The 24,047-nt window shown below is 32.4% G+C and overlaps 1 protein-coding gene across 8 annotated transcripts in view; it reads right to left on the bottom strand.

The window, feature by feature from the left end:
• Nucleotides 1-23,792, bottom strand: part of LOC149417511 (glutamate-gated chloride channel) — an 87,625-nt gene extending 63,833 nt beyond the window's left edge. For all 8 annotated transcript variants that reach the window (XM_089640347.1, XM_089640346.1, XM_089640349.1 and 5 more), the window contains exons 1-2: nucleotides 23,776-23,792; nucleotides 23,102-23,359 (exon numbers count right to left, since the gene is read on the bottom strand). In XM_089640347.1, coding sequence (XP_089496473.1) covers nucleotides 23,102-23,110 — 9 coding nt within the window. In that variant the 5' untranslated portion in view covers nucleotides 23,111-23,359; nucleotides 23,776-23,792. The remainder of the gene's footprint in view (nucleotides 1-23,101; nucleotides 23,360-23,775) is intronic.
• Nucleotides 23,793-24,047: the final 255 nt, after the last annotated feature.

Raw genomic sequence — 24,047 nt, 5'->3', positions numbered from 1 at the left:
CATTGAGATTATTAAAGTTCACTTGAGTGAATCAAATGCAAATCATCTTGAGTGATGAGGCCCATTTCCACCTCGGTGGCTTCGTCAACAAGCAAAATTGTCGCATCTGAGGCTCGGAAAACCCAAGAGTTATTGTTGAAAAGCCTTTTTATCTTCAACGTGTGACTGTTTGGTGCGGTTTATGGTCCGGCGGAGTCATTGGACCTAACTTTTTTGAAAATGAGGCTGGAGCAACAGCTACCGTGAATGGATTGCGCTATCGAGAGATGATTAATGATTTATTTATGGTCGGAATTGGATGGTATTGAATTTGGCAACGTTTATTTTCAATAAGACGGCGCTACGTGCCACACAAACAACGAAAACATTGATCTTTTACGGGAAAATTTTAAAATAACACCTCTTATTGGAAAACCCTGTACTAGGTTAAACCTTTTATATAACAAGTTTGCGGGTACTATTGATGTATTTATTGGCTCCATTTATAGAATTCAGCTTAATCTATACCAGCACTTTGTTGAATCCTACAAATTGAAGTAGCGTTAGTAATGTAGATTTAGTGATTTGTTTTATATGTAGTATTTTTCTAGCTTCTATATGGTTTTATGACGTCACTAGTCACCAGTCTCAAAAAGCCTACGTTTTTTTAACCGGGGCGCGCTGTATTTTGTACGGATGTCGAGGCGTTTTTTCATTCTTATGATTACCCGCCTTTAACATTGAATAACGCTAGGTAAAATGTTAGTATCTCTTGATTATCACTTAGGTGAACTGAATTTTGTCCTTGGGATCATTTTGCAGCAAATTCAATAGTTTAATTTTGGTGGCCTGATAAATGTTTGACATAAATTTAACCTATACTGTATTTAAAGATTCAACTGCATACGACATCTTTTTAAAATAAATTACTTTTCAAAGTTAGAACCAATGGATGTATAATTTAAAATCTACTTTCGAATTGTGCATACTGACTTTCCTTTGGATACCATTTTAAAAAGTGTAATTATGCAAGCTCAGTCATAAACGGCGAGTTTTAACAACTTAATTATGTGCAAATTTGTGTCGTATTTTAAGATTTTAGGCCAAGGTCTTGCAGGAAATTAATTAGCAAAGTTATATCCGATTTTTTGGTCGTTTCTTTTGTCTCTCACACCAAAGGGAGTTCCTCAGAAGGGTCATTAATCTTCCTCGTTGATGAATCTACCTTACAACACTTTTGGTACAGATACCCACGGCGCAGCATGCCGGGAGAGAGTATATGGTGTTGTATTGTGTGAGATATTACAGGATGTTTCTTCTAGATGAACCAATTAATCAAACGTTGTAATTTGTAAACACCCTTATACATCCAATGTTGTTTCTGTCCATTCCTGTGATTAACGGGAGATGGGAGATGCCTGACTATAATTTTGTAGCTATGCTCGGATATAATAATTATTGTATTTAACGGCTTTTGGTCTTTTTCACAAAAAAACTTAAATTTAAATTTGAGGCCAAAATAAAGAACCAAACAGAAAAATAGGTTTTTTTACAAGAGGTATAACAAATATCTACTACGGGTATGCGCTATTTTTTATTTATTTATTTGTGTTCTAAATAATCTTGCATTGGCTATTTTATTAATATAATAAAAATTAAATAATCGCAAAGTGACGCGTATTGTGGGTATAAATTTAAATATATATACGACAAATTTGAGTTCCAACGTAAATCGATAACTTTTAATTTAAATGTAATCCCATCAAAATGCTTTTTTATATAATAATATTTTTTATATTTATTATTTCATAATTTTTTTTACAAAATTGAGCAAAATTTTTTATAAAAATAATTTTCATTAACTTAATAATTTTCAAAGTTGCCTCTAAAATCATGAAAAATTGAATTGTTTAATGTCTTTTAATCCGTACTAGATATATATTTTGTTTAAAAAAAATGACTTTTTGGTTGGGTATTTTGGCCCTAAACTTAATATAAAGATATTTTGTATGAAAAAGGCCGAGCAGCCGTAAAATAAAGTCAGAACCAGTGAAGAAGCCACTGACAAAAATATGCGTGATGATATAAAATAAAGTGGGAATCTTAACGACATATGTGAATAAGTCGTGTTAAAAAATATTCGGCGCGCGGCCCAGCGTAATGGATGGACCTACGGTCGAATTTGCCCTGGCAGGCCTGGAAAATTGATCTTTCCGTAGGGTTTATTTTTATTATTTCTGATGAACGTAATTATAAAATCTCAGATGTTTCTAGACGAATCTCTCGAGAAGTGTCTATTTCATCGTCTAGAAAAAAAATCTGGTGCTTACCGCTAATTTTATAGTTGAAAAACTTTTTATAAAATTTTAAAACGGTTTTACATTAATTATTTTAATGGTATGGTCCTGTTTTCTTAATCTTAAATATAAATAACTAACATCCAAAGGGATCGCTCAAAAAATATATATAATAAAAAAAAAAACTAACTAACCACCACGCCGTTTCTCCGCAGGAGTAGGCAGAGGGGTACGGACCGCCAAACAACACGGTCTTGGCACACACTTCTTGCTTCATCCACATTCATACATCGTCTCGTACATACCTATTATTCTGACTCTGACATACGTTTAATCGTGCCATGTCTTCCTCGGGCGTCCCCGACTTCTGCTTCCATTCGAATTTGCGTCATATATTCTCTTTACACTATTTTCTTCGCTCATTCGCTCTACATGTCCAAACCATCCAAGCGACCCTTTCTTAATCTTACTCATTACGCTTACATCAGCCTTGCGTTCTTTGCGGATCTCTACATTTCCCACACGATCATACAAAGTTTTACCACACATACACCACAGGGATCTCATTTCAACAGCATTCAGTCTAATTCCATCCTTTCTCTGCCAGTTCCATGCCTCACTTCCATACAAATAAATAAATACATAAATTTATAATATATGTAGTATTATCGTTACGAAATCGTCGAAATTAATTCAAATGTAAGCCTAGAGCAAACCCCTGGTATTAGTTTTGTATCGCCTTAATATCCGTATCTCTAAAAACTCTCAAACAGAACAAATTGTTTGACAAATATTTATCCATCACGAAGTTTCTTCAGATAACAACAAGCAGATACTTTCAATAAATTATAATTACAATCACATTTATTTATTATGTGTGACATTTAAAATTTGGTACGTAATGGCATGTTGACAAATGAATTTACAAGAATGCGAGCTATAATTATAAGATACTCAGACCCGGGTCGAGAAATTTAAAACGAATAAAATTAAATAGGTAATTGTTTAAGCGTTTTTGTTTGTCTCCATGATATCTGGCTTAGTGAACTCAAATTTGCTTTGAATTTAAGTGTCATTTTCAAAATTGGAACTGGTTGTGTGGAGAATTCAGACAAGCGAAAAAAGGAGGTATTTACCTTTAATATAATGTGATTTTTCAGGGGTATGAGCTAGTTATAATATTGATATAGGTATATTATATTACAGTTTACTTCAGAGACTGCAATTATTACCTACATAGATAACTCAACTGATGCTTTTTGTGGAGTAAGTAATGTTCTAACCTTCTAAGTTTGTCGATAAATTTAACAAAAAAATTTGAAATATCAAAACTTATGTTGTTTATTATTCACCTCGTAAACATAACTTTAAATATTTTCAGTTTTAGAAATTCTTCAATCCTTGGATAGAAGTGTCTTTTTTGTGTCACAACTTTGTGACGAGGATAAATAATAAATGGTTCGTAGGTGAATTTTACGAATTGAATTATTCTAAGATTTCTGCAGAGACCACATTGAAATGTGAATGAGAAATTATTAATGTGAAGAACCCACGCCAGAATAGCCAACACGAATAATTCAGACATCACAGACTTACGGCAATGGACATTATTTTGATTTATTTGCTTTTTGATGTTTATTGTAATAATACAGGGTGTTAAGATACGAAGCTGGTTTAATTTAACAAGTGATTTTAACTTTAGCCAGTACAAAAAAAAAAATTCGTTCCACGGTTCTATTTTTTGTCATTTACGAGTAAGCAAACAAATTCTTGACACTCAGCCGAGTAACCGCCTTACTTTCCACCCCGACTCTAACTGTCCAATACCTACTGATTTTTAAATTGTATTTTGATGAATATATACATTCATGTACATATCAGTGGTGGTTCGTACCACTCTCGCTCACTGAAAAGTCCACAACTGACATATTTTATTATAAAATAAATGTCACCGGAGATCAATTTTTTAAATACATATTAAGCCAAGAATCACTGGTCAAAGAAAGTCAAGGTACTTCTTTTAAAAACCTGTGTATTAGTTAACATGGAATACTTACGTAAGGTACGTCACTTAACACCATGTGTATTAGTGAACATCAAAGTAAGTCAGGTACGTCTCTTAACACCCTGTGTATTAGTGAACATCAAAGTAAGTCAGGTACGTCTCTTAACACCCTGTGTATTAGTGAACATCAAAGTAAGTCAGGTACGTCTCTTAACACCCTGTGTATTAGTTAACATCAAAGTAAGTCAGGTACGTCTCTTAACACCCTGTTAACATTTTTCTTTAACATCAAAGTAAGTCAGGTGCGTCTCTTAACACCCTGTGTATTAGTGAACATCAAATTAAGTCAGGTACGTCTCTTAACACCCTGTGTATTAGTTAACATCAAAGTAAGTCAGGTACATCTCTTAACACCCTGTGTATTAGTTAACATCAATTAAATTAAATTAAACAAAAATTATCTGTGTCTTGCATATACTATTTACTATGTACGAAAACGTTTACAAGAAAGAAGTAGAAAAACGTTTACAAATAGATGCCATCTACACGGATTTTTGCAAAGCATTTGACCAGTTAAATCAATCATTACTCATCAAGAAGCTGGAAAAGTTTGGCATAAATGGAAATACTTTGAAATGGTTCGAAAGTTACCTTACAGAAAGAAAACTGCAAGTGGTTGTAGGAGGGAACTCCGCGGATCTTTTTACTGTAACGTTGGGAATTCCGCAGGGCTCGCATCTTGGACCTTTGCTGTTTTTAATCTTTATCAACAACATAATTTTTATAATAAAAACATCAAAATATTTCTTATTTGCCGATGACCTTAAGTTATTAAAAAAAAATTACATCATTAGAAGATTGCACCGATTTGCAAAAAGACTTATCATCACTTCATGAGTAGTGCACACTAAATGATTTATATTTTAATGAAAACAAATGTGCCGTAATTCACAAAGAACATTAATACATTCTCAAACACATATCACATTAACAATATCCCTTTACTAAACACAACTTCAATCAAAGACTTGGGCGTGACATTTGACTCGTCACTTAGCTTCAATAAACATGTAGATACAATTTTAAAAAGTGCATCACAAGTATTAGGATTAACGCTAAGAATCACAAATTTTTTTAAAAGTACAGAATTAACTTTAACATTATATAAATCAATTTTATTGTGCGAAGTATTCTCGACTACACATCAACAATTTGGTCTCCCAATTATGAGATTCATAATTATAGGATTGAATCCATACAAAAGAAACTAACCCGTGTAATTGCTTATCGTGAAGGTTTATCTGGTCAATTTAGAACATATAATGACCGAATTTTGCACTATAAACTACACTCACTGACGGTCAGACGTAAACTTTCTGACGTACTGCTCCTACACAAAATTATACATGCATCAGTTGATACACCAAACATTTTATCCCAAATTAACATCAATAAACCATCAAGAAAATCAACAAAGAGGATGAAAGACATTTTCTATATTAAAGCCTACCACACAAATACAGGATATTTTTCCCCTGTACCGCGAGCATTAAGAAATTATAACATTATACATGGCTCTAATAATGAAATAGACATTTTTAATGACCAATTTAAACACTTCAAAAAAAATGTATTACCTTTAATCATATTAAGCTGATATTGTGATGAAGCACTTTCTTTAGAGAAGCAACATTGTACCTACCTAATCAGTGTCTCACTAGTACAAGTGTGACAATAAAAAATCGTTTATGAACATATTTGTATTTACCTTTTACCCATTCTTATTTGTCATTTACTTCTGCATATTTAGCTTATTCATTTTGTTACCATTTTTGTTATTATTATGTATTTAAACATCCATGTATGTAAATTTTTGGTCACCATGCCTGTTTTAAGTACTTAAATAAATATAAATAAATATACAGAGCTAGTATAATTATGTCATTTCTATTTGAAGAATATTGTGGGGTTAATGGGAGCTTACGAGGGTGAGGAGATGAGAAATTTGAATAGCGAACTTAAATTACATAATGTAAACCTAACATTGTTTGATAGGTTGGTGTAACATAATTATTATTCGTAAATTTTAACAAAATTAAAAATTCCTCTCCCTGACATTAGCAGTAAAAAAGTTTTTAATAATTCCGCAGAAATTCTTTACGATGAGAGGAATAGCTGGCTTAATAAAAACGTACTGCAAGTGACAAGTTAAAATTACTCAAAAATTTTCATTGTTGTCATTTTCTCTTTTCCAAGCTCATTTCGCGAAATTTTAGAAATGATTTTTAGTAAAAATCTTATTTTTAGGTGATTTACAAAGCATTTGTATAAACACATCTTTATACTATATTTATCTTTATATATTTCTTACCACTCGTTCGGCTGTTCTATTTAAGATTTGAAATGTGAGGGTGGCCATTTTATTACGAACACGAGCATTACTCGCAAGTAAAGCCACGATTAAACTGGACAATTTTTATTACAATTTGTTTTATAATTAGAATTGCTTTGTTAAAAAAACTTAAAAGTATATTTTCTTTAGATTTCCCAAAGATTAGCGGTATGAGTGTAGAATACGGTGTACATATATACTACTACCGTTCCAAATCCGAAATGTAAATGAAAATAATTTTCCGTTAGAATATTATATTACCAGCGCGGACTCATGAAAAATCACGAGATATTATAAATTATAGCTCCACACAGGAGGCCTTGAGGAAAATAATTCCCCTCGTGGCCTATGTCATCTTTTGGGATGCTTTGTGGAGAGTCTTTTTTAAATGGAAGGAGAGGAAGTTCTGGGAAGGAAAAAGGTACCACGTGACGGACGTATGAATCCATCTTTCCCACTGTGGTGCAATTTTTTAAGAAAGGGTTCTGCTAGAGAAGTCAATCGGTCAAACCTCGACCAGTCTCTCCCGAACCGGCCTGCCATGCAGTTGGTGGTTAGACGCATCTGTCACCAAGATCTGGAAAAACTTCATCCTATGAAACCGGGCACTCCTACTAAGTCACCAAACGTGGCGAATCATTTGATGTGATGGCTATCCAATAAATTATTAATACAAAATAATAGGTTAGGTTAGATTAGGTTGGGTTAGGTGAGGTTATGTTTTGTTAGGTTAGTTTAGGTTAGGTTAGATTAGGTTAGGTTAGATTAGGTTTGGTTAGGTTATGTTAGTTTACATTAGGTTAGTTCAGGTTAAGTTGAGTTAGGTTAGATTAGGTTAGGTTAGGTGAGGATAGAATAGGATAGGCCAGTTCATTTTTCCTTTTTCTATTTTTTTGTGGAAGCCTAAAATAATCACTTCGCATCTGGGACAATTTTTAACTCGGTGTAAGGCGTTTGTAAGATAAGATATAATAATACATAAGGTGCGAAAATCGTTAAACGAAATATGGAAAGTTTGCCCTGGGTACTAACTACCAACAGAAGGTGTAACAATACCTTGGAGGTGGTGCGCGCCTAAATTTGTTTTTCAAAAGTTGTATCAAAAGCTTTTAGGACATAAAACAAGATGGCGGCTCGACTTCCGGAGCCATTGTGCCGATGTCGGGGGCGGTTTGTCAATTCACTTATCGGAATTCTAAACAGTGAAGAAAATAATGAATTCTTACTTTAAAAGAAACGGCTGCGCGTCCTTTTTCATACAAAACTTTCAATTGGATTTGAAGCCAAAATACTGGACCAAACTTTACATTCAAAAGGTATATAGCAAATATCTAGTACGGATAAATGATTCGTTTATATAATTTTTGTTTTAAATTGTAAAAAATAGGCCAATAAAGAATTTATTTTTTTCTTGGTTTTAGATGCAACTTTAGCAATTATTTGAGAGTTAACGATGATTATTAAAAAAATGCTCTATTTACTTTATAAATATTATGATGAAAAATAAAATAAAATAAAAATTTAAAAAAACATTAGATGGGCGTAAATTTAAATTACAAATAATCGATTTACGTTGGAACACAAATTTGACTTAAATAAGTAAAAAAAATATTTTTTTATTTTATTATCTAGTAGGTATATTAAAATAGTAAGTTGGGCAAGATTATTTTTCTCATAATCACAAACGATTTTAAAAAAATGCTAAATTTGCCTCTAAAATCACACAAAAATGCGATCATAATTTAAAACACAAATAGTTCTAGATATTTGCCATATCTTTTGATTAAAAAAATAAAATAATTCCTTTCGTTCGGTATTTTGGTCATAAATCCAAATTTAAACATTACCCATTTACCTACTCGATAAAATATATGATTATAGTCAAAGACAAATAGCAACAAGTTCGAATTCTAAAAAAAATTCTAATCCATAGAATATGAAGTATTCATGAAGTACCACTAATTTAGGAACACCGTTTGATATTGATGTAAAAATATTCACATGAATTATAATGCTCTTTAAAAGTTACATTATTTTTACTTCCAACTATCTTGGTGTTACCATTTTAAAACATAAACCAGGTAAGGAAAGATGGGTCAAAATGAATCGGAACATTGGTAATTGAAACCATGAACCAGGTAAGGTCAGATGGGTCAAAATGAATCGGAACATTGATAATTAAAACCATGAACCAGGTAAGGTCAGATGGGTCAAAATGAATCGGAACATTGGTAATTAAAACCAAGAAACCAGGTTAGGTCAGATGGGTCAAAATGAATCGGAACATTGGTGAACACTGATAAAGTCATGAAATAAATATAGTTCATATCAAATATATCAGTGCGTTGAAGGGCGTCGCCACTGTACAAGATTGTAATAAACACAGCAAAATAAAGCTTGCATAAATAAAATTTTGTAAAAATTATTGAACAATTTGAAAAAATTGAATAAACTTGATGTCTTGTATATTTTAAACAATTGTATGGATGCTTCAAGTTTTTATATCGCATTAATCTGCAAGTTGTAATAATAAACATAATAATAATATTTGGATGATTTGTATATCGCCGTTTTTTGTGCAAAAACACCTTAAGGGCGTTGTACAAATATATAATACATTTCTACAATGAGCTATGTTATTACTAACTATATATGGAGATAATATGCAGTACAATACTCACCTTGTAGGGTCACTTGAGATTTACACTTTTTATTGTTTATTAGAGAAATTTAGATACGGTTCGTACGCACAGGACATAATTGGACTTTCCAGTATTTATTTTAGTAATATATATTTATGTTATTTAATGAGCATGTTTAGGAAAGGAAATGCGAATATTATTCTGGGCGGTACTGCAGTACAAGATTTTGATCAGAATTCACTTTCCTCAATTGGATTCGTCCCTCGGTATAAGACAGATTTCTAATACTGTACATCCAATAAGAAAAGCTAATTGTAAATTTCATGACGGCAAATAAGCTCTGCCGTAATAACAATAAGTGTTGAAGAGTTTACGCCGTTAAAATATTGATAAGTTTAGTACCTACCATAAAATGCCACATTTTACAAAAAACATAATACATGAATATTCAATAATTTTTTCAAATAATATTTAGTCAATTCCGAATTATGAATTTATACCTACATATAACTTGAACACAAGTTAAAAGATAATCTCTATTCAGATGCTGAGTTGAAAAAGTAATGATAAAATATGAAATTCCCTCGATAGAAAAAATTGCGAAGGATGCTCCGAAAATTATAAAAAAAAACATCAGGCTGTGTTATTTAACATGAAAATGTGTGAAAAAATTCACAGCGTTTCTTTAAATGCTATTTAACTCAGATGTTGATAAATTTTGCTCTATTTTAAACGAGTGGTATTTAATAAATATTTTCCCAGCAATCGGTAAAGCCTTTCAATTAAAATGTTATTTTAATGTTAGAATGTTTCATATCATTTGCATTTACACAACCTCCTTCTCAAACGATCTTATCACGTAGCCTTATGTATTTTAGAGGTTCTATTTCATTACCGTTTAACATTTATTTCTGCCCGCAATACTTGAATAAGATTTCCATCAATGATTACAATTTTTCTGACAAATTATGTAAAAATGCAAAGTCATGCGATTACTTGCTTTGTAAAACCCGGCCAAGGAAGTTTGGATACAAGTTTGTAGGCCGGAATTGGCGACTTAAAGAAGGGCCCCCTACTTCTTCCAAACCAGACTTTCATTAAATTTAGTGGGCAAACGTGAACCCATTCTGTATTATAGAAATATTACAATGTTAGGTAAACTTGCCTTTATTAACCTAGATTAATGTAAGACTCGGTACATCTCCAATGGACTTTTCTTGGAGATTGAGAGGGTGCTTTTTGTTAAATTCCTGGTGAAGACAAGACCTTATAAAACAAAGATTTTTGCTAAATGATTTGCCCGGGAAGCGGTTAAATTAGAGAAGGAATGAAATATCAGGTCTAATTTTATGCAAAAGAAACAAGGAAGATGGGCCATGAACCATTTTTAGTATGCACAAAATTTCCACCAACGTCGTTTAAGGCGAAGCTTAATGCCAAATCACTATTTTGATTAATCTTTATAATGAATTGGTGTACATTATGAAAAACAAAAAATACGATTTAGGTAAAATGAAGGTTTTCTTATCGCTTCGCTTGAATAAAAAATAAATTACTCACTAAAAAATATAAATGCAAACTACTACAAAAAATATTGTTTCAATAGAAATGTATGAACGCGTAAAGGAAACAAATTTTTAAAAATACTGTTTTATAGCTAAGATTATCTGTGAAAGTTTCACTTGATTAACTTTTTTGCTTTCTTATAAAATTATTTACAAATTAAGTAAAAACCAGTTTTTTGCTTGAAATCAAACGTTTCAAGACTCTAGCTCTTGTCGAGCGATTTTAATGCCTATTACCTACGATATAGGGTATACCAAGAATTTACACATTTTTGGCTTGTGGCTTCCTCTTAATCAGATCTGCGCACAGCGGCGCGCGCCCCAATTTGTATTTGTTTCTACAAATACACACCAAAACCATTGAGTTGTATATAAATAGTGTGAAATATTGTTCCCATGCGGGAAGTAGAAAGAAGGGTGTGACGACTGTTGATGTCGCCCGAATCCTTCCGACCGCGAACGAACCCAACGAACGTGTCGAAGGTGACCGGCGGCCGCACGCCCCCACGCAAATGCTCCACGAATTTTTTTTAACATTAATAAGTCAATTTACACGACTACTGATTATGGTAAAACTCTACTTTCAGATGAAAGGTATTGCCTTATCTATATTTTCCAGGGTTCCATGATAACTCAACACAGTACAAATTCAACACACTTTTAAAAAGTGATATAAAGTCATCAGAAATGATGATTTTTTTTAACCTTACCTATGTATCCCACGTGGCAGAACGGACGTACTGGCTCGGCATAGCATGACACGAGGTATGGCGCTGTTAAACAACGCCTCCAAGACTATCGATATTTTTAATAGTAGCCTTGAAGAATTCAAGAGGCATGTCAATGCCAAAAATCACTATTTATAACTTGTTATTTCTATTCTTTTTTATATGTAGTTAATGTTACATGTGTATTGTAAATGGACACACAGTCTGTAATACACAAAAAAATAAAAAATAAACCTAACCTAACCTACATACCCCAGTTAATAAAGTTTTTGTCATCTTTTTCCATCACTTTATATAAGTTTTTAAAGATGTGTTGAATTATAATTGTGATGATTTATCCGGTTACCATTTTCCAGTACGATTTATACAATATCTCAGTGTACATATCGGCATTTTGAAGTTATCGCCGGAGATCTGTGCCCGGCGAGCGCTTGTAACTGACTGATGCCCGTGATATCTCACATCGGACAATGATCCGATATGCGTGGCCCATATACTTCGAACGCCAAAGCTGACTCTATATATATACCTCATAGACCAAAACACATCATAACTTTCTTTGGCTTAATTTGGTATTAGCTCGGCGACGGCATGCAAGATTCTATGCCATTTATCTGTCAGTTGTTTCTATGGTGGTATTAAACAGTGTAGTTTTTGAGTTGTTTGAAACGAAAACATTTTAAAAATAAACGTTTGGTTGTTTGTATTTATAAAGTAGTTGTATGTGTATGTAATGTATAATCCACCGTGTTGTGTTCCGATAACGATCAGAGAGGGATGTTGACCGGACATGCTAACTGTCATTCCTTCGATTAATTTTACCGTGCTCAAATCGGAAAAATTGAAGGCAAATCACGAATGCGCGCGACCCGTTCTGAACGTTCTAAAAATGAATATTATTATTAATTTATTCTATTTTCTCGCTTATAAACCCGGGAAAAGCACGGGAAAGCAAATATTTATTTAGTTACACGCGTTACACGTAAATACCAGACACGTGGCCGGCCCTGTGCAGGCGCAATTGGAGCAGTCCGCTCCAAGGGAGCGGATCAAACGAAGAAAATAGGGAAAAAAATATTGGTAAGTTCCTGTCTATTAATATGTGTTCATTTTGATCACTGTTAAAGTCATTTTAAGCCATATTTAATTTATTAGGATTAGTATATTAGTACCAGAGTATTCAACCATTCTGGTGATTATTATATGCAACCCGTTTTTTTAATTTTTATATTTCTTTACAAAAGCATTATCTTGCGTTGGTGAAGTCACTGATTTATATGTTACTAACATCTATTTATATAAATAATAATGTAAAACGATCAAGGGAATTAGAAATGATAATTCTCAAATTAAATTAAACTAATCTCTTTTTAATGGCTTTCTACAGCAATAATAGATTGTTTGTAAGGAAAACGGTACAGCTGATACACATAAATATAGATTTTCTTACAGAACAGAACTAAAAAATATTATTGTACGAACGTGCGAAGTCTTGTATGGGAGAGACAGCATTAAAGTGTTATAAAAAAGTGTCTCTTAGTTGTCACATGTCATCCGAGATAAGACATTGTTTCAATCACAGTCTCTTTACTGTGATACCAGTATCCAAATATCACCGTAAAAATTATATTTCAATTGCACTCTCTTCACTGTGATGCCAGTATCCAAATATCACCGTAAATGTTATGTTTCAATTGCAGTCTCTTCACTGTGATGCCAGTATCCAAATATCACCCTGAATATTATGTTTCAATTACACTCTCTTCACTGTGATGCCAGTATCCAAATATCACCCTGAATATTATGTTTCAATTACACTCTCTTCACTGTGATGCCAGTATCCAAATATCACCGTGAATATTATGTTTCAATTATATTACAGTCTCTTCACTGTGATGCCAGTATACAAATATCACCGTGAATATTATGTTTCAATTACAGTCTCTTCACTGTGATGCCAGTATCCAAATATCACCGTGAATATTATGTTTCAATCATATTACAGTCTCTTCACTGTGATGCCAGTATACAAATATCACCGTGAATATTATGTTTCAATTACAGTCTCTTCACTGTGATGCCAGTATCCAAATATCACCGTGAATATTATGTTTCAATTACACTCTCTTCACTGTGATGCCAGTATCCAAATATCACCGTAAATGTTATGTTTCAATTACAGTCTCTTCACTGTGATGCCAGTATCCAAATATCACCGTAAATATTATGTTTCGATTACAGTCTCTTCACTGTGTTGCCAGTATCCAAATATCACCGTAAATATTATGTTTCAATTACAGTCTCTTCACTGTGATGCCAGTATCGAAATATCACCGTGAATATTATGTCTCAATTACAGTCTCTTCACTGTGTTGCCAGTATCAAAATATCACCGTAATTGTTAAGTGTAAATGGACATCATACCAAAGTCAAAGGAAATAACTAACTAACTAACCATCACACCTTTACTCCGCAAGGGTAGGCAAAGAAGATGGACTGCTAAACATCTCGGTCTTGGCACACACTTCTTTCTTCATTCAGATTCACACATCGTCTCACCATTAGGTACATACCCTTTTGTTATTCTGACTCTTGACATGGCCCGACTCAAATATTTGGTTTACTCGATCGTGCCATGTCTGTATCGGGCGTCCCAGACTTCTTATATTCACCTTACGCTCTTTTATTCGTTAATTCACTCAATATGACACTCAAACGCGTCCCTTCCTTAATCTTACTTTTTACGCTTGCATCTGCCTAGAATTCTTCACGATTTACAACACATACGCCTCAGGGATCTTATTTCTACAGCAATAAGTATACTATCATCCTTCCTCTGTCAATTCCATGCCTCACTGACATAAATCAGGGTAAGTACCAGTACTCCATTGCAAACTGCTAGCTTCGCTTCTTTGGACAATTTTTTTTAGCGCCAACCGCGTTCATTCCTCCGTTAACGGAGTTTTCTGCATTTAGACTTCTTTCAATATCTCTATCAGCCTTTCAACAATGGAATTTGTTGAAAGTCAGCTGTTCACTGTTCAGACCGTAACGTCATTTCAATATTTTTATGTATCTTTGAAACTGTATGCCACATTGTATGCATGTAATTAATAACAAATTAGACATTTGTAAAACGTCGATGTACCTCAAATTGTAATATTTAATTATCGAAGACAATATTAGCGATTCCCAAACGAAAATCTGCCGTCAAGGCAAGGGTCCTTTGTTCGAGTCCTAGATGGGACCGTATCTTTTTCTGATTGTTTTATCCTAAAGGTGCGGTTTGGCTAATAAAATAACCTTCATCTAAAAACCATAAACCTTAACACAGTTTTACTCAAACTGGTTAATCTACATCACGTTTGAAGTCAATTAATTCTATAATTTTTTTGATTTGAGCTTTCGTTTTCGAGTAAATAGTGTACAAAGCTAGAATTTATAATGTCAAATTTGAAAAAAATCGATCGCTAGGGTATTAATATCAGCTGTTTAACGTATTTTTTAAATGCGTCGAAGCGTAGAACCGACTACGAAAGTTTTTTTAATCCTCAGCTCGAAATAAAAGTGGTGTAGATACATCAGTTTCCCGTTTGTATTACGAGTTTCCGGACACCGTGCATAGTAAATGGGTTAATATTATTTTCGTGGAAAAATCACGTCAAGAGGGCTTTATAATTTAATTTACCTGGCCTTAGGCAACTAGCTACTAAGACTTATAACTAATGACTGATGACTCAGTAAGACCTATAAATAGCTAGTCACTGAAAAATAAATCTTATAACTAGTGACTAATGACTCACTAAGACCTATAAATAGCTAGTCACTGAAAACTAAATCTTATAACTAGTGACTAACGATTCACTTCTACAAATAGCTAGTCACTGAAAACTAAATCTTATAACTAGTGACTAATGACTCACTAAGACCTATAAATAGCTAGTCACTGAAAACTAAATCTTATAACTAGTGACTAATGACTCACTAAGACCTACAAATATCTAATCACTGAAAACTAAATCTTATAACTAGTAACTTAAAACGAATGGAATTCATATTAATGAATCAGTTTTTGCATCTGACCCAACTTAACCACAGTTTTAACAACCCGGTCTAAGCGTGTCAAAATGTAAATGCGATGCACAGGTAGTATTTCGTTAATCTGGTTACCGCACAACAGCCAGCGGGACAATCGCATAACCAATTGGGATATGTTGGGAGGCTAAAGGGAAGGACATAGGAAGAGGAATGTTTAGAAGAAATCGGATAATTAGATACGGCCACCAAACACTGCCAAAGCCGTTTCAAACAAGATAGTGAAATATTTAAAAAAAAAGTTTTTGTGAGGATGCTATTTTGTGCAATTAATATTATATTTGTATTTAAAAACTTCATGGTGGGTACAGTAAAAGTTGGAATTATTATTAAACGTCACTTGTCTGTGTATTGTGTTGTATGCAACCTATTAATTGCACACAGCGCTGCGGACCTGATTCCCATGGCCTATGCCCTATGCGACCACAGCAGATAATGGAAAATTACCCCCATTTCGCTTTAAATCGATCGATTTTGTATCATTATATACATAGTTCAATGCACTGAATTTACTGCGTGGTTTCACGAAGGTTTTCAAAGAGTCAAAACAGTTATTAAACATGTAACAAAATCATTGAATTGAATACAATAGTGGACAAATGTTTTAAATTTTTGCTATACATACACACAATTAAATAGTTCGATAAACATATTCTTCATCACGGTTAATATTTAACTTCACTAGGGAGGCCAAGAGGATGTTTTTTCACTATTTTGTATTTGGGGGTGCTTTGTGGAGAACAGGAAAGAGTGAACTTGGGTCTTAAAGAGACCCATATTGTAGGAAGGAGGAAACACAAAACTCGATAAACTATTCCACAGCCAAAATAATATTTTTGATTCAATTTTACGTCTGAAATATATTCATCGTAAATATTTACAAATATTATTTTCCTTTTTTTAAATAATGAAAAGCATTCCTGGATTACGAATAACCAGCAAATATTAAAATCTCCTACTACCATTACAGTAAACGGCAAATTTTGCTTGTATTTTAATGGAGGACTGGAGGATTAGAGGATGGAGTCAGTTGAGGAATTGAACACACTACTCCTGGGTTGGACCAAAACGCGATGTTAACTCAGCCACCGACTGTTCGTATGCATTTCATCGAGTTCTTAACCTTATACCTCTTGGCCGAGAGCCAAAGATCTCACTTCTCTTTGACTGAGAGAGTCAAATACTCAAATAAAACATTTAAAATACTACACACCATCACATTTTGAAAACGTCACATTTCAAACATTAAATAAGCCGTGAAAAACTCGCTAAACTAATAAAATAATTCCTCGGCGTCTTAAAAAAATATATGTGTCTAATAAAAACGATGTTTAGAGAATTTTGAATACATATCGTGACTAATAAATTAGCTGAACAAAACTGATTGCTCGTTTAATAGAAAGCATTAAATTCACACTTTTTATTGTTCTCGTGTTAATATCGTTAGCGTAGAGCTGCAAAAGCTTTGATTAGCTTACTACATTGCCTTTGCCTTTTCGTATAATTTGTGTACAATTAAAAGCTTCATTAAAGCACTTATTTGGTGCTAAAAAAATATTTCTTTGAATATGGTTCGAAATTTCGCAGCCGATGCTTTTATATTGATATGATTAAATTTTAGTTTTCTCTGCGAAGTTGATACTCCTGGCTTGGTCCAAGTTTTTATTTATTTTTTAACCAACTATAGAACTAGTTAAAGAATATGTTTATTTAGGTGTCAATATTGATTACATTTTCATGTGGGATATACAAATAAACAAAGTTTGTGCACAACTAAGATCAATTGTAAGCAGATTGTATAAACTATTTTTTTTTTGCAAATCTGCACACTTCGAATAATGTATTTATCTTTATCTGAATCTGATATAAGGTATGGAATAACAGCTTGGGGATTTTCCTGTAAAACTAATATCGACCCTGTTCAATCCGTGCAAAATTCATTAGTTAAATTATTAGCTGAAAACAATTTATACAAAAAAAGGCATAATATTCCATACTTCTATCAGAGTCTCAAAATTCTTTCAGTGAGAGCAATTCTGTGGTACAAAATTATATTTCAGCACATAAATAACCCCTTATATGTAAACAGGCTAGTAGACAATCATAATACTCATTTCAACTTTAATGAAGGACTGGACCTAAGCATACAAATAAATATGTACAAAAAACGTTAAACTATATGATTCCCAGTTGTTTTAATATGTTACATGCTGAAATTAAAAACTGTGCCCAAAACAAACAATTGGTGAACTTACTGAAGACGTGGTTTACTGAAAAAATTATTTTTTATTAGTTTACAATGATATATTATTCTATAAGAATTATATAGAATTTTTAATTAAAATCTTAGACTTTTAAAATTGTTATATATGTTTTTTCATAATTTTCTTTTGCTATATTTCTGTTAAATTTTTTTTTTTGTTTTATACATATAATTGTAAAATTCTAACTGTAAACTCACTAAATGTATTATAAGTTTGTACAGCACCCTTGAGGTGTTTTTGCACAAAAACGGCGCTATACAAGTAATCCAAGTATTATTATTATTATTATTATAAGATTTATGATATGACAAACTGCTAAAAATCAGTTTATCGGGACTTATTTTGCCTTATATTTGTAAAGTGTGTAAAATATAATAAAAACAAAAAAAAAACAACGTATCGAGGTATATACGCTGTTTAAGAATGGTAAAATACGCATGCTGAGGTACCAAGTCCTACGTCTATGGCTGGAATTACAACATAAATGCATTAAGATTTGCATCAAGCATTATTTAAATCCATAAAAAAACATATTATTTGAATTTATTAGCCTGTATATCATTATTAATTTACTGTTAATTTTAATTTCACTTTTGTAGAAATTAACCAGCTTCAAGCTGAAACTCTGTAGATAGATGCATTTCTTTGAAATTGGACGACATTACAGCAGATAATATACTAAATCAATGTCAGTCCCGCCGGATCGGCATTGGGCGGAGTTTGTATGTTGTCGACTACAACTAACATCTGCGAAGACGCCTGGCAGATGTGACTTCGAAATTGATTTTTTTTATTGAAGGAAGTTAAATACAAGTAAACAAGTCTTTAAATTTTTGATAGTAAAACAATGATTTTGATATTATTAAAAAATCTGATAATATTATTACTCCAGCGTCTGGACGGTGTAGGCCCTGTGATTGGTCAAATTCAAATTGTGTTTAAATAAGACTTTAAAGATTAAGACACCATTTCATACTGAAATAGAATCGCCACATGTAATACGATATTTCTTAAAAAATATCGTTTCTGCTCATACAATTTTTGGATAATATCGAAGAAAATATGTCTTAGAAAGTTCATAATCCATTGGATTAATTACATTACAGTGAAAATTATCCACAATTACGTGATTACGTTTGACGTTTGACGAAAAAAGCAGGCGTTAATTCAATATGGCCGATTCCCGATACGCATCGCGGCTAGGTGGCCGACAGAGCGCCCCTCTGGCGGTGAAGAAACGAATCAAATGACTGGCGCGTATATTTAAATATGCAAAATTACTTGAACATCAAGCATTTAATAATAAGATTTCTTCTGGAAGTTTAGTTCTACTTTGCAATGGCATTTTTCATTATTATTTATAATTTTTTTTTTGCTTATTAATTACATCTGATTTTATATTGACATGTTTTCTAATTTCTAAAATTTCTAAATTATTTATTTGCGATGCTTTAATCCTGAGTGAAGTATTTTAAGACCTGAATTTTTATCGAAAGTGTGATTCAAAAGATGATTTGCAAACTCATATTCACTATTTCCATTTAGAACCCTGAGATGTTTTTTAGTTCTGACTTCAAAGTTTCTATTGGTTCTACCTTTGTAAAATAAATTACAAATCCAGCCCAATTGAGTTTATAAACTCCTGATTTTTTTGTTTGGTTTTCGCAATCTATATTATTAAGAATATATTTATTCATTCTGTTATTAGTGTAAAACGCCGGTTGAATAGTACCAGGAATGTTTATATATATCATTTTAGAAGTGTCGTTATCCACAAACAGAATTCTACGCCATTGTTTATTTATATCTTAAGAACTAGGGTAAAAATACCGTTTGAAGATAATATGTTTAATTATTTTATTTAGTATTTCAACTATCAATTTATTAGAATAACCGTTATTAAATGTTATTTGTCTTATGAATATATTGTTTTATGGTTATATGCAAAAAAAAATTTCAGGTCTTAAAATACTTCACACAGGATATAAAGCATCACAAATAAATAATTTCGAAATTTTAGAAATAAGAGAACATGTTTATAAAAGTAGATGTAATTAACAAGAATTTTTTTTTATAAACTCTCTTTTAAATATTTTCCCACTTAACTGGTCTTTCATATTGTAATTCATAATTCTTATAAACCCAGCCTACTCTTACCCCTCCCCCCTCCTTCCACTTCTTTTTTCCAATTGTAATCTATATTTAATTTTTGACTTCGGTGTATACTTCGTTCATGAAACATGTATTGGTTGTATATAATAAAGTGAAGTTAAAAAAGTTATTTGTTTTTTAATAAAATAAAGTTTAATCGGATAGCATTATTTTATCTATTTCCATTGTATATCAATGCATACGTACATAATAAAATGTAAACATTATATTTATTTATTAATTGGACAATTTGCATGGCGCCGCTTTTGTGAGATATTACCTCAGGGGCGCTATATTGTAATAATCTACCTTTATATATAGATTTTTACTCTCCTGATGAAGGTGTATATATAATCTAACTTTAAACTTTATTAGATACACTAACAGTTTTAGGAAAAGAATTACCACCAGTTGGAGTAAAATTCACACCTTTTAATTAAACCGACTGCTAATCACATTGCACCATTACCCTCCTTTTATCCATAAACACGGGTACAATTAATCAATATGTAATAATGTATTATTTCAGTCAACTTTGTTGTAACTATCTTTAATTGTTGTGACAAACTATACGATATTGATTCAACTTATAGACATTGACGGTTGTAACACATATTTAAGCACTGCAAGTCTCCTATGAGCAAATTATATTAGGTACCATAACAGTTAATATCAGTTGTAGACATGTAGTCAATAATAGTGTTTCATTTGAAATAATCCATCACAAATACGTAAAATTTCATTTATTCAAACAACTGTCATTCTTATTATGCCTAAATTGAGCATGTTATTATTCATTAACTCCTTCCTGTTCCGTGTTTTAACAATATATACTCACCCTCTCTCTGTGAATGACCTAATATCTATCTATTAAATGTAACTGTTGTTAATATCACTTAAACTGGGCGCAGCCCAACCAAGTGCCGCCCGCAGGGCCTAGCAGCAAAAACCCGCGGAGCGGGTTTTTAACTGCTAGTATTAAAATAATATACAATATAGTTAATTAAAGTTAAGTATCATCAGTCGTATTGTAAACGAATCATTTTCAGAAAAGAAATACCGCCGAACATTTTGATTATTTTAGTGAAAATATTGAAATAGATGAAATACTTTGGAATGACGAAACATATTTGGGATTAGCTCTAGGACAACAAAATATCCCACAATGTTTACTCTTCGATGAGCCTTCCCCGCACAGAGTTTTGGCAGCCGGGCGGAAAAAAAGAGAAAAACGAGGCTGGCCGAATGAAGCGTCGTTCCGTGCAAGAGCGTTGTCCCGTCGTCACGTCTTGCCACACTTGCAAGGCGCAACAAAATTCGACCTAACCATATAAAAACAGTAAGACGAGGATTCATATAAAATAGACGAAACTGTTAAAACTCTGAGAAAAGCCAGAATATTTTCTGAAAAGTATTTTGAAGTTTTGTAAGCAATTCAAGATGTCTGAATTCTAAGCCACGTGTTCTGATTGATTTATTTATTGCATTCCCAGACAGAAATCTGAAACTATTCCGAAGTGCCGTCAATCTTACCACTGAATAAAACTAACCATTAAACCACTAATGGTTAACCTCGACCAATTTATTACAATATTTAAAGAATTTGACTGAAAACTTGACGCTGTAAACGCTGTTCAAACAAAACTATTTCGAATTATACCTACTTGAGAACAAGCTATTTTATCTATCCAGCTTTGTCAAGGAATTTATATTTTTTTCTGAAGTATTAACACATTATTTTTTTTACACAAGATTGGTCCAGCTGTTTCACTGAATTTGAAAAATAAAATCAAAAATTTATAAGTTAATATTCAAGTTCTGTGAAAGTTCTAATGAAATTCTGTTATTATTTCAGTTCTGTGAAAAAAACTGCCCTATAATGGAACTCAAATAGAACTTTCCTAGAATTGAATATTGACTATTAAGTTTCAAATAACAATGGAAAAATAATATGATGACGTCTGGTTATATATATTTTTAATTTTATGGTATTTCAAAGCTCCGTAGCTCATTCTGGAATGCCTTTAAAGTCTTAGCTCTTAACGAATACGGAATCTTATAAAATTTCAGAAAAATCAACTTGTCATTTTTTTGTTAATATATCGATATTTCAAAGCTGCTTGAACCACGAAACAAAATAGTGCTGAAAATAGTTGTATTAAACTATAAATTTAAACCAGAAAGAGTTATGCAAATATCGTAACGCCATTGCTCACTGTTTGAGTATTATCAATGCTTAAGCACATAGATTTATCACTGTTATGTTGAGATTTGTATTGTGACTGAGGAAGATTTAAAAATTAACTCAATTAATTTCTTCACATATTGTGGATTAATAAATCAATTTGATAATAGAATCAAAATATCAACGCCATTTTGTTTTATCATTGCAAACAGAACACATATAAATCACATTCAAAATTAATCGAAAAACATGATTGATCGACGTTACACGTGATTTACTCAAAACCAAAATGGCCACAATTCATTCCAATTAGAAATTGAGATAATATAATAATTTTTCAATATTTTTCTTTGGCTTCATGCAAATATATGAATAAATAAATAAGCAGTCATCGGCACTATGCAGTACCTAGTTATTCTTTGTATTAAATTATGAACAAAGCGATCCAAAACGACAAATAATGGTCGATCACCAATAAATCTGCACACATATTATACTCGTGATTCTTAAAGGTACTTGATATAGTTTCAACTTGATATTGGCTGAAAATTTTTTAACTCAAATTATAATATATTTAATTAGATTGAGTAGTAGTTTTAACCAAGAGAAGAGTGAAAGAAGTAGGCCAACAATGGCTGAGAAAGTAATAATAATTGTGAACACATTTAAATATTATTTATTATAATAACTCCAGACCAACCATGGGCTCAATATTTGTTGGTCATATCTATGTTTAATTCAAGGATATGGAATTTATTAGATTCATCACTAGTTAAGATTTAAGAGAATTTTTCTTACCTTAAACATCAAGAAAATGGTTGTCGTCAACCCAGTGGGATAGTATTTAATTCAGACAAACCAAGTCACCACATTTCTGATCCTGGCTAGGTCTAGGATCTATAAACTTTGGCCTTTTCACTATATAACACTACTGTCACTACACTAGGGAAGATCGGGGATGAGAGGCTGTGCAATGGACCGAGCAGCGCTTTACAGAGAGACCTTTCTCGTATTTCCACGAAAATTTATCCCAACACACCTTAAAAATAAGGCGCACTGTAAAAAAAAAGAAAACTTCATTACTAAAATTGATAGAAATGTTAATAAATAACGAAATTTCTGTGCAATCTAATTTAATCTGAAAAAATGTGCTGAAAGCAATACAATCAGTATATATGTTGGTATAAACAAAATATTGAAAAAAAATAATAAAAAGTCGTTATTTTGTTTTAATTAAAATTGAGACATTAAAAACGTGGCAAAATTTATTTTGGAAATATTAAGAGAGCAAGAAAAACAAAAACAAATCTTGATTAACACAAGCAGACGTTAACAAAAATAAGTAAAAATATTTTAAACTTTAAAGAATTTTATGTATATTTTTTTAATGAGGTTTGTATTATTTTCAGTGGTGTGTGTCTCAGGTGTGTAGTGTTTAGGGGTTCTATTGTGGAGGGTGAAGTAGGACTCACCTGTACCGAGGGTCCCGCGCTACTGCCGTTGCCGCTGGGCTGGAATAGGCGAGGGGGGGCGGTCTCAGGCAGGGGGGGCGGTCTCTGGCAGGGGGCGGTCTATCGATCATAGCGCACAGCCGCCGAGCTGATCTGTGGCCGGGGTTTAATAATAAGGGTTTGCTGGTGGTATTTCACAATTATTAGCCATTTGAGTTTATAAATATGCAAAATTATTAATAATAATAGTTGGATAATTTGTATAGGGCCGTTTTTGTTAAAAATCCCCTGGA

This window comes from Hesperophylax consimilis, chromosome 15, assembly GCF_061612785.1.
Source record: "Hesperophylax consimilis isolate HC1 chromosome 15, BYU_Hcon_1.0, whole genome shotgun sequence".
Lineage (NCBI taxonomy): Eukaryota > Metazoa > Arthropoda > Insecta > Trichoptera > Limnephilidae > Hesperophylax > Hesperophylax consimilis.
Note: the sequence above shows the minus strand (reverse complement) of the source record. Positions and strands in the feature narration are given on the sequence as shown.